This window comes from Ylistrum balloti, unplaced genomic scaffold (genome assembly GCF_031769215.1).
Source record: "Ylistrum balloti isolate Yb309-2 unplaced genomic scaffold, AGI_CSIRO_Ybal_v1 Utg370922, whole genome shotgun sequence".
NCBI classification, from domain to species: Eukaryota; Metazoa; Mollusca; class Bivalvia; order Pectinida; family Pectinidae; genus Ylistrum; species Ylistrum balloti.
In genome coordinates this window covers 31151-43253 of record NW_026782522.1, presented here as the reverse complement: position 1 = coordinate 43253, position 12103 = coordinate 31151, and the positions used below count along the sequence as shown (strand labels likewise).

At 36.7% G+C, this 12103-nt stretch overlaps 1 protein-coding gene across 1 annotated transcript; it reads right to left on the bottom strand.

The window, feature by feature from the left end:
• Window positions 1-4011: 4011 nt before the first annotated feature.
• Window positions 4012-11261, bottom strand: LOC132559483 (huntingtin-interacting protein K-like). The gene is made up of 3 exons (XM_060224109.1): window positions 11106-11261; window positions 7470-7577; window positions 4012-4739 (listed from the first exon to the last, which is right to left on the bottom strand). Exons 1-3 carry the CDS (start codon window positions 11259-11261, stop codon window positions 4644-4646), a joined length of 360 nt encoding a protein of 119 aa, XP_060080092.1. The 3' UTR covers window positions 4012-4643.
• Between the last annotated feature and the right edge of the window lie 842 nt (window positions 11262-12103).

The following is a 12103-nucleotide window of genomic DNA, read 5'->3' as shown; positions in this document are numbered from 1 at the left end:
AACATGACCGAATTTACCGAGACTTGATCACTTGTATAAAAACGTTTACGTGTACATATATTCAGCCCCTTTGCAGGCGTCGGGATAAGGAGTGAACACTCTAATCGTCTATATATAGATATTATTTGTGGTAATATATGATGACTCAGGTGTTTTTAGAGAGTCATTTATTTGTTGGTTGGATATGTCGAATTATTTGATTAGTTGACGTGTTAACTTCTTTGTTCACCAATATTATCATTGTTCGCAGGCACGATAGACCGGACATTTTCGTCCGTTTTACGTTGTCAGTTTATGGCCGGTTATGTGGAGCGGAGAGCTGCACAGCATTAGTCAAGGGGTCACTGAGCAGATTATGACCAACTTTCCACGGCTAGATGTTATCGCTTCACCGAGGAGTCGTTTTCATCAAATACACCAACGGAAAGTATATTAACCGGACCACAGAATGTCTCTTGGATAATCAGATCATGTGGCTTCGCGGACCAGTTCCCGTCAATACAATAACAAGTCACAGTAAGACTGCACTGTACTGTAACAAAGTCACGGTATGACTGTCCTGTACAGAAACAATGTCAGTGTGACTGTCCTGTACAGTAACAATGTCAGTATGACTGTCCTGTACAGTGTGACTGTCCTGTACAGTAACAATGTCAGTGTGACTGTCCCGTACAGTAACAATCTCAGTGTGACTGTCCCGTACAGAAACAATGTCAGTGTGACTGTCCTGTACAGTAACAATCTCAGTGTGACTTTCCTGTACAGTGTGACTGTCCTGTACAGTAACAATGTCGGTGTGACTGTCCTGTACAGTAACAATGTCAGTGTGACTGTCCCCGACAGTAACAATGTCAGTATGACTGCCCTGTACAGTAACAATGTCAGTGTGACTGTCTTGTACAGTGACAATGTCTGTGTGACTGTCCTGTACAGAAACAATGTCATTGTGACTGTCCTGTACAGTAACAATCTCAGTGTGACTGTCCTGTACAGTGTGACTGTCCTGTACAGTAACAATGTCATTGTGACTGTCCCCGACAGTAACAATGTCAGTATGACTGTCCTGTACAGTAACAATGTCAGTGTGACTGTCTTGTACAGTAACAATCTCAGTGTGACTGTCCCGTACAGTAACAATGTCAGTGTGACTGTCCCGTACAGTAACAATCTCAGTGTGACTGTCCCGTACAGTAACAATCTCAGTGTGACTGTCCTGTACAGTGTGACTGTCCTGGACAGTAACAATGTCAGTGTGACTGTCTTGTACAGTAACAATGTCAGTGTGACTGTCTTGTACAGTAACAATCTCAGTGTGACTGTCCCGTACAGTAACAATGTCAGTGTGACTGTCCTGGACAGTAACAATGTCAGTGTGACTGTCTTGTACAGTAACAATCTCAGTGTGACTGTCCCGTACAGTAACAATCTCAGTGTGACTGACCTGTACAGTAACAATCTCAGTATGACTGCCCTGTACAGTAACAATCTCAGTGTGACTTTCCTGTACAGTGTGACTGTCCTGTACAGTAACAATGTCGATGTGACTGTCCTGTACAGTAACAATGTCAGTGTGACTGTCCCCGACAGTAACAATGTCAGTATGACTGCCCTGTACAGTAACAATGTCAGTGTGACTGTCTTGTACAGTGACAATGTCTGTGTGACTGTCCTGTACAGAAACAATGTCATTGTGACTGTCCTGTACAGTAACAATCTCAGTGTGACTGTCCTGTACAGTGTGACTGTCCTGTACAGTAACAATGTCATTGTGACTGTCCCCGACAGTAACAATGTCAGTATGACTGTCCTGTACAGTGTGACTGTCCTGTACAGTAACAATGTCAGTGTGACTGTCCCGTACAGTAACAATCTCAGTGTGACTGTCCCGTACAGAAACAATGTCAGTGTGACTGTCCTGTACAGTAACAATCTCAGTGTGACTTTCCTGTACAGTGTGACTGTCCTGTACAGTAACAATGTCGGTGTGACTGTCCTGTACAGTAACAATGTCAGTGTGACTGTCCCCGACAGTAACAATGTCAGTATGACTGCCCTGTACAGTAACAATGTCAGTGTGACTGTCTTGTACAGTGACAATGTCTGTGTGACTGTCCTGTACAGAAACAATGTCATTGTGACTGTCCTGTACAGTAACAATCTCAGTGTGACTGTCCTGTACAGTGTGACTGTCCTGTACAGTAACAATGTCATTGTGACTGTCCCCGACAGTAACAATGTCAGTATGACTGTCCTGTACAGTAACAATGTCAGTGTGACTGTCTTGTACAGTAACAATCTCAGTGTGACTGTCCCGTACAGTAACAATGTCAGTGTGACTGTCCCGTACAGTAACAATCTCAGTGTGACTGTCCCGTACAGTAACAATCTCAGTGTGACTGTCCTGTACAGTGTGACTGTCCTGGACAGTAACAATGTCAGTGTGACTTGTCTTGTACAGTAACAATGTCAGTGTGACTGTCTTGTACAGTAACAATCTCAGTATGACTGTCCCGTACAGTAACAATGTCAGTGTGACTGTCCTGGACAGTAACAATGTCAGTGTGACTGTCTTGTACAGTAACAATCTCAGTATGACTGCCCCGTACAGTAACAATCTCAGTATGACTGCCCTGTACAGTAACAATCTCAGTTTGACTGTCCCGTACAGTAACAATCTCAGTTTGACTGCCCCGTACAGTAACAATCTCAGTGTGACTGCCCCGTACAGTAAAAATCTCAGTATGACTGTCCCGTACAGTTACAATGTCAGTGTGACTGTCCCGTACAGTAACAATCTCAGTGTGACTGTCTTGTACAGTTACAGTCTTAGTTTGATTGCCTAGAACAGTATATCTAGGCTGTTGTAGACCCATATACCTATGTATTTAACCAGTGATAAAGAAATGTATTTATCTTTGTCAGGCTACACTGATATCTTATATGATAAATGTTTACGACGTTATATGTCTAATTGGTGATCTGATAGACATGTAACGATCTTGTTGACTTGTAGTATTTATGTTATGGTTACCATATGGTAAGGTGAACTAATCTACAGGGTAAGGTGAACTAGTCCACAGGGTAATCTGAACTAGTCTACAGGGTAAGGTGAACTAGTCTACAGGGTAATCTGAACTCGTCTACAGGGTAATCTGAACTAGTCTACAGGGTAAGGTGAACTAGTCTACAGGGTAAGGTGAACTAGTACACAGGGTAAGGTGAACTAGTCTACAGGGTGAGGTGAACTAGTCTACAGGGTAAGGTGAACTAGTCCACAGGGTAAGGTGAACTAATCTACAGGGTAAGGTGAACTAGTCCACAGGGTGAGGTGAACTAGTCTACAGGGTAAGGTGAACTAGTCTACAGGGTAATCTGAACTCGTCTACAGGGTAAGGTGAACTAGTACACAGGGTAAGGTGAACTAGTCCACAGGGTAAGGTGAACTAGTCCACAGGGTAAGGTGAACTAGTCTACAGGGTAAGGTGAACTAGTCCACAGGGTAAGGTGAACTAGTCTACAGGGTAAGGTGAACTAGTCCACAGGGTAAGGTGAACTAATCCACAGGGTAAGGTGAACTAGTACACAGGGTAAGGTGAACTAGTCTACATGGTAAGGTGAACTAGTCTACAGGGTAAGGTGAACTAATCTACAGGGTAAGGTGAACTAGTACACAGGGTAAGGTGAACCAGTCTACATGGTAAGGTGAACCAGTCTACAGGGTAAGGTGAACTAATCTACAGGGTAAGGTGAACTAGTCTACAGGGTGAGGTGAACTAGTCCACAGGGTGAGGTGAACTAGTCTACAGGGTAAGGTGAACCAGTCTACATGGTAAGGTGAACTAGTCTACAGGGTAAGGTGAACCAGTCTACATGGTAAGGTGAACTAGTCTACAGGGTAAGGTTTACTAATCTACAGGGTAAGGTGAACAAGTACACAGGGTAAGGTGAACTAGTCTACAGTGTGGGGTGAACTAGTCTAGGGTATGACTATGAAAAATAAAATAAGTGTGGTTACTTTTTCAATTACTTTTTTTATTTTTTTTTTAATAAATGATAATATTCATGTACATTGTTATATATACATGTAATTCAAGAATTTTGTCTTTATTAAAAACGATATAATCTTGATGAAATATTAAGTGGATAAATTGTTAAGCTAATAACAGATTAATTTTGAACAAGCTCAGTGTGATATTCTCCGAGAGGCCACATGTAGGCAAAAGATTATGTACCTTGAGGTTACAGATCAAGAAAATGTTTGTAATCAATATTCAATTATCACTATTGATTTACAGAAGAATCTCCTTCATACTGGATCTTCATCTGCTGACTAAACATAAAGTCCTGTGAGTTTTTAATAATAACTGACTCTGTGTAAAATCTCTGAACATGTTTCCTCATCTACCGTAACTTCACAGATTTAAGAGCTGAGAGCAGATATCTGAGTCAAACTTCATGACATTCCATCACACCAGAAATATTCTCTTTTCCCCTGCAGGCATATTCCTGGTTAGTGTAGTGTCATATTTTCTGCTGTAAGGGTAACACCTTTCATATCCTTGCTGATCCAGTAAATCAAATCCAATGCTTTCACTCTTTTCCTCTCTATAGTAATACTTGTATAAACAAAGTTTTTACTGTGGTCAGTTAGTGAGTTCTACTAATGCTGACACTAGATCACCCTTGAATTCTCGGAGTTTCCTCTCGGCCTGAGCTGCAGATATCTCCATTTCATTAACCTGTAAAAAAAGTGTGATCATGTATTATACATGTCAGTTTATTATCAGTTCAATAATTATCAAAGTCTATTTTAAGTAATGATGCAAAATAGTGAAAGTTTTTTTACCTATTCCAAATATGGTAAACATGAGGCCTTCATGATCATCTGGCCACACAAACTATCAACAGGGAGAAGGTTTATTTTTTCTTCTTTGAATGAAATCTTACTAAGAAGCTGTTTTCCATGATGCAGGTAGTGGTTAGGGTGAGCAGTAGCTAACTTTAAGAAGTGTTACCTATTTCTTGACAGTAAAGTTTACAGACAGCATTCAGCCCTAAATCTGAGACAATTTCCTTTCTGAAGACACAGTCCTTGTGTCAAGAGCCATGAATCCTGTCTCCTATATATAAGAAATGTGTCCTCCCACAATGTTTCAGGAGGAGTAGCATTTTGGGCCCAGGCCTTCTGTCTGTCTCAATTAATTCAGAAATAATTGTGTTTTTTACATGATACTCATGTTACAAAATGACCTCACTGGCTCCCGTGTAAAAGTTTGGACAAGGCCGACAATAGGATCACTTTGCTAGCTACCTTTCCTTAACATTCTGACCAATATTTAGCTCAAAGACACCTGTGGAATTGGAGAAGAACTTTAAAATATGTTTTTCAAGATGTCTGTCATACTGGATTTCAGACAGACCCAAAAAATAACAACGCTTGGCCGGGACCATCTCAGGAGATATCATGGATGTGACAGTCTTCCATGACCACCAGCAATTTTTAGGAAAAGTTGACAAGTGACAGATATGGCCCCATGGCATATGATGACTGATCCTTTAGAACAGGTGAAAAATTACAAAACTCATTGGACCCTTAACAATGCATTGTTTCAGTAAAATTACAAAAGTGGAAGTACAAGGTACAAATTAGACTATTACGTATGTGTAGCTATATACCACACATATACCTGTATTTATAGTTTGTTTAGTAGATATAAACTTGTAATTTGCGAAAACAATGAACTAATTTTTAAAAATGTTGGTTGAATTAGAATAAAACCTTGTCAGCAATATTATTTTCTATATAAACGACCATGGATGAAGGGCGATTTGATAATGATGGGCTAAAAATTCAAAGTTAGGCAACAAGTATGGAACTCAAGTACGATGGCAGAGTACATATAAGATTAATATTTCTTGTGATGAACTTTAATTTGGTAGTGAGTTGTCAACATCTTGGATTTCAGAGCAACCCAAAAAATAACAACACTTGGTCAGGACTATTTGAGCATCATTCCATGCAAGTTCGAGTCCAATCCCACTGGTGGAACTTTAGAAGGAGTTTCGAATGTCGAAAGTTGAGGCAGGGCGGACAGCGACGAATGAAGCACAATGGCAATAGGACATTATAATTCTTCAGGTCAGTGATTCCAGAAGGATCTAGGTGCCCACCATCGTTTGATTTTTTCTGGTCTTTTAAAATGAGATCTTTCCACTTCTCTCCATTATTGTTTACTATATATTATCTCAATTTTGATAATTCCTTTTCTAAAATAGCGAGAAAAATTTTAAATTGTTCAATCTAAGATGGTTCCCAGTTGGACAATGTTTTATATCAGTCTCAATGGGCATAACAAGATGTCAAGGGAAACCTACAATTGAAATATAAGAAGGATCTATATACAGTACTTCCCAAGAAATAGCAATTACAAACTACAGCTGTTATAATCCAAGATGGCCACTTTTTCTTCTCAAATCAGTCCCAAAATGACACAATGCACAACTAGTAAATAAAGGAAACCTTCACAAGAAATTCTGAAAATAATCCATACAGGACTTCTGAAGAAATGATAAACAAAAAATTTTAGAGACAGAGGGACAAACACTGATACACATATTAAGAGTAATTTGAACAGCCTACCATCTGATGCTGGTGGGCTAAAAATATCAAATCAATTGGTTTATACTAAGTGTTAAATATTTTGAATCTGTCTTTTCTATGATCATTTTTTTGAGAAAAGGCAATCCTTTCGTAGTCATGTATACCTGGTATTGTGATTCTGAGAAAATAGTGGTAACAGAATATGGCTTGTGAGACGGACTGATGTACAGATGGTGTAACATGTATTGTGAAATGTAGTGTAGGGCTGAAATTTAAAGTGTCTATTACTGAATGACTTTCCTTGAATGATATTCAATCTCTCTATCATGGTTTTCAGCCTAAATACATACATTGTATATGTACATGTACACTGTTTCCCCAAACTTAAAAAGAGTGTTACATATATGTTTCAGAAATAAAACGTCAGGTTTACATCTGCAGTATTATTACCTCCATGGAGAGATGTTTTCAGGTTGTATTTACCTGGTCAGAAACACATTCCTGTTAATATACCCACCCATATACATATATAGATATTGCAGTTCAGAAAAATACATCAATGCTGTTTCATTTCCCTATTGTACAACCCCTACCATCACTTAGAGCCACAAGTCCTATCCCTCCTCCATTTTTTGCTTGAGATAAAAATGACAACACATGACTATAATCAATCAGCAATTTTTTGAGAGAATTTTTCAAAGAAATCAAGATCATCATTGTAAGAAATTTTGATGATTCCAATTACTAAGAGATATAATGGGTTGGGATTCTGATGATTTGAGTCACAGTGGAAAAGTATGGGTTCATTACTCAAATATCAGCGTTTGAAAAATCCCAGTCTAGCAGCTGACAATCCCTTTGTACTTACTATAATGTCTACATCCTCCTTGTTTATTTTCACCTTTGCTAGCTCTCTTTCTCGTTCTTGTCTTTCTGCACGTTCCTTTGCTTTTCTGTCACTCACAGCCTTCATTGCCTGAAGAAACAAAACAAATCAGAAAATACATGACAATATTACCAAACTTGTGCAATGGTTTTTATGTATTCAGTTGTGTATACAGGAATTTATAGATCAAACCAGAAAAGAGTTATTGCCTCTACAAATCTGCCCTGTCTGTTAGAAGTACACACATGAAGATGGAAATGTCAAGGGTGACACCTGTATTTATGTCATCATATCTGTTTATTTTAATCCAGAGTAATTATTATTAATATTAATGTGATTGTCAATGGTTGTGAGAGTTCATTCACAGTAGCAAGAGAATATGAAATCTATATATAACAGAGGTCATTATTAGTTTTAATCCTTCAGCTGGGATTTGAACCCAGGACCTCCGACTTATTAGTCTGATGCTCAAACGACTGACCTCTAGCCGTGCGGTATATTATGGTTTGTGTTTTGCCAAGGTTACATATATAATGACTGATTCTCACCTTAGCATATAGGCACTATATACACATTATGTATGCTGATTTTCTTAAGTGTTTAATAACAGGCCACCATCTCTTTTCAGGTTGCATTCATAGGCAACATGAATGCCAACAAGATAAAGGCATATTCCATGATGCACATCATGCTTAATTTACCTTTATCCATATATGGCATTTCTATCTTACAGTAGCATAACTTTCATTACTTGCATTATTTTTTGTTGGCAATCAATGGGCTGGTTTGGTAGGCTTTGGTAGGTTATGTTGTATTAATATCCAATAACAGTAATCATAAATATAATGCATTAGTTCAGTATTATTACCGCAGTCACTGTACCATATATATAAGTTATTAATTATTCAATCATTTCAAATAGATGTACCAGTGTCATTTTTTATTAAAAATTTTCTGGGGAGTCCAGAGTGCCATTTCAAAAATTTTAGGAGTCATCTTGCAAAAATAGTGGGTTCAAAAATTTGTTACCCAGTCTCTATAAAACAGTAAGTTGCTTACAAGCATTTCTGCTGAGGTGTTAGATAAGTATGTCAAATTTATGATGATAATCCATATTAACACCCAATAATTTCACACTGTCTTCATATGTTATCTCAAAGCCTTCAATATAACACGATCTAATAAATACTGCTGGTTCAATAGAATAGAACAAAGAAGAAAAATATGTATAAAGGTAAAACAGGAATGTTTACTACCGGACCACAATCATGTGCAATCAGCAACAAGGAAGTTAATCCTATTGAATTAATCCTACCGATTGCCAACCCCAGGAGATGGTAGGTTTCGGGTTTCCCAATGCTTGGCATACCAAAACCAATTAGAAATATGGATTAGCATTCATACTATTTAAACAAAAACAGTTCATATTCCTTCACTGTATATGCCTAAAAACAAAATATAAGAGATATCCCTACCAGTCAACAACTTTTTTGGCATGTTAAAAAGAGGAACACACATATATACTGTATTACCATATTCTTAGGTCTATGATCCTTTACTGAATATGGTAATAAAACTACAAAATTGTCTTGTAGACGTGAATGTCTCCCCTCCCCCCTTCAATTTATAAGTATCTTTGTTTGTTTGATAAAATTGCGGTAGTTTTCAAATGTGACATTTGGCCCCATCATCACTGACCAGTGATCATCTTGTATACAATAATGTGTTGATGATACAATTGGATTATCATAAACCTAATTTGTTGAGATGTCCTAACAAGTTTACATTGATTCTGAATGGGGATGCTAAGGGGCTTGGCACCATGGGATGAATGCTATATATGTGCATCCTCCTCCCACCCGAACAAAGACAGGGTCATGAATATAGTCACAGTCCTGTATCACTGTAAGGATGTCAATCATTTAATCATGTAACCTCATCTGATGTGATGATCGATGGCAACTTTTTTTTTATAATCGATCATTGGTGCCTTAAAATTTTTATGTTAATTCATACTATTCATAATAAACATATCAATTACCAATAATATTCATACTTATGCAAATTCAAGGTATTTCTCTTACATGATAATAGTTACAAAAAAATAAAAATATTACTGCAATGGAGAATATATTCAATTTCTATGAATATTTAACACAGTCAGCCAATTATATAATCAATTAACTATAATTGCAAAGCCTACACAAGTATAACCAACAATAAATTATGTTTTTTAATCAAATTCTATCACTATATTAAACTTGGTAGTCTCAGGTATGCAGCCTGTATACATGTCATAGTCAGCTAACTACATAACAGGCACTAACCAATGATATTAACTCCCAACAAATGTCCCATCAGCTGGAATTGGTCATTGATAAAAGTCTATCAAATAGTATGATATGTACTACTATGCGTCTATAAGCCATACTACGTTACTTGAATTGTTAGCTTTCCTTCCTGTATGTGGACGACTTCAGATACATAGTTATTTGTAGTAAAACTTGGCAGAGTAGTATTTATTTTGCATGCACATCGACCTTACTTAAGCTATATACTGAAGACATTATAACATAGGGTTAGTAATACTTACCCCCTATATATTTTGTGTATGCCTACTTGTAACATATTTGTTCCACATAGAACAAGTTATTTAGATATAGCACAGCAGTTATTATACTTCATACCAGATTCATATATTTCTTCTTGTGTCATCCTTCCTAACTTTAGCAGGGATTTATCATATCTCTAGTTTAAGGTGACAATTTCATTGATGTTCTTAACTAATTCTGATCATTTAAGAGTCTATTTTGAGTGATCTTGAATTTTTTCTTTTATCATTATTATATTTCTTACAATGGATTACAGAGCCATAATCTGTGTATCATTGTTAATACATCAATATCCATCAACAGTAATGTTAATCAAACTGTTGAATTATCTTATGTCTCAGGTGATTATTTCACTCAATAGCATTAGTACAAGTTAAGGGACTAAGGTGGAGTTGAAGTGAAATATAACTGGGTGCCATATGTTTGAAAACATTTTATTTTGAATTAAAATATGCATAAACCTTCTTTTCCTGCATGTTGACATGTATACTTTGGTTTTTTTTTAAATTTATACATTTGTTTGCCTTGAAAATAGCTTTACTGAGCTTGTGCTTGTACTATATGATATGCAATACAAAATTAATATTCTTGTAATTTTTATGTAGAATGTAGTACCTTTGTATGTTGTTGCCTGCAGCCCTACTACATAAAATACACAGCATGTTTCCCTCGGATAGTAAAAAACAGACGAGTACATATTAAAAATAAACTCCGTCATAAGTTTACAAGGACTGTTCACTGGGATGTATAATCATCAAATGTACTCTGCTGAATTGTAAACATGTTAAAATGTTTTGATTTTTTCTTCGAAGTATAGCTCAATAGGCGACAAACCTGAGTCTGGATTTAGGACTATGACATCCTGTGTTGTTTGTTTAAACAATCGGTCAATGAATCACCTCAATTAGTTGTGCACCAATGTGTCAGCTGTCTCACCAGAGACGTCAATTTACTTTATCTGCTCAAATTATTCAGATATCTTTTCTGATTTGAATATTTTACTTACATCTCCGATACTTTGGGCGGATATTTCTGTCTCTTCGACATAATCTGTAACCTTCTCCAAATCCGCTGCCCCCGAGTCATGCTTTTTCGTCTTCAATGCCTTGTTTTCCTCTTCGACTTCAACACCTTCCGTCTGGTTATCTTCTGGGCCGGCCATTTTGAAACACGTGTGAAGAGTGATTGTAAGGGGACATAACTCTCAAAACTCTACTGCCTTCTGTAACGCACGCACATGTATCATATTGCCATTAAAACATTTTAGTACTAACCAATATAATATAAATATTGATAATGTCCATGTTTTCCGGGGGAAAATCAATATATGATGTTTTCTCATGTATTTTTTCGACGATATTTCACCCAATATCATATGATATTATGAGTGGATTATAACAATGTGTATCATGTACAGTGGGTGATTTCAGATTTAAACATTTTCATATTTTCGGAATAAAAAATCCAACAACTCCATTTTCAAACAATTTTTTAATGAACATAAAGAATTTAACATATATTTCATAATTCATTCATTTGCAGCGAGTCAATTTGTTCAAAATTGATGAAAATTACATTTTTTGATCTCCATAACAACTAAGACGTCATTACCGTAACGTATGAGAAATTTTGATGTATTCAGAATTCTAGAATATATTTAACGTTTTCTTTTCATAATTCCATATTTCAAACCAAAATAAACAGTATTAAGCTGTGAAAAACCAGCAAACCATGTTAATTAACACATTCTATTTAATTGAGACAGTATGCCAGCAAATATGATAAAAGTTAATCTTTTTCAAACTGATGAACAACATTTAAACTCGTATTAATGTAACTTTGCACTACCCAAAGAAAGATTTGTAAATTTTCATTGCAGTAAATGTTGTTTGTGTATGTTATTATTGCTTCTAACACTTTTTAGTGATCATTTAATGTCATGTTACGGTAATGACACACCGTTACGGGAATGACAGGTCGTTGCGGTAATGACACACCGTTACG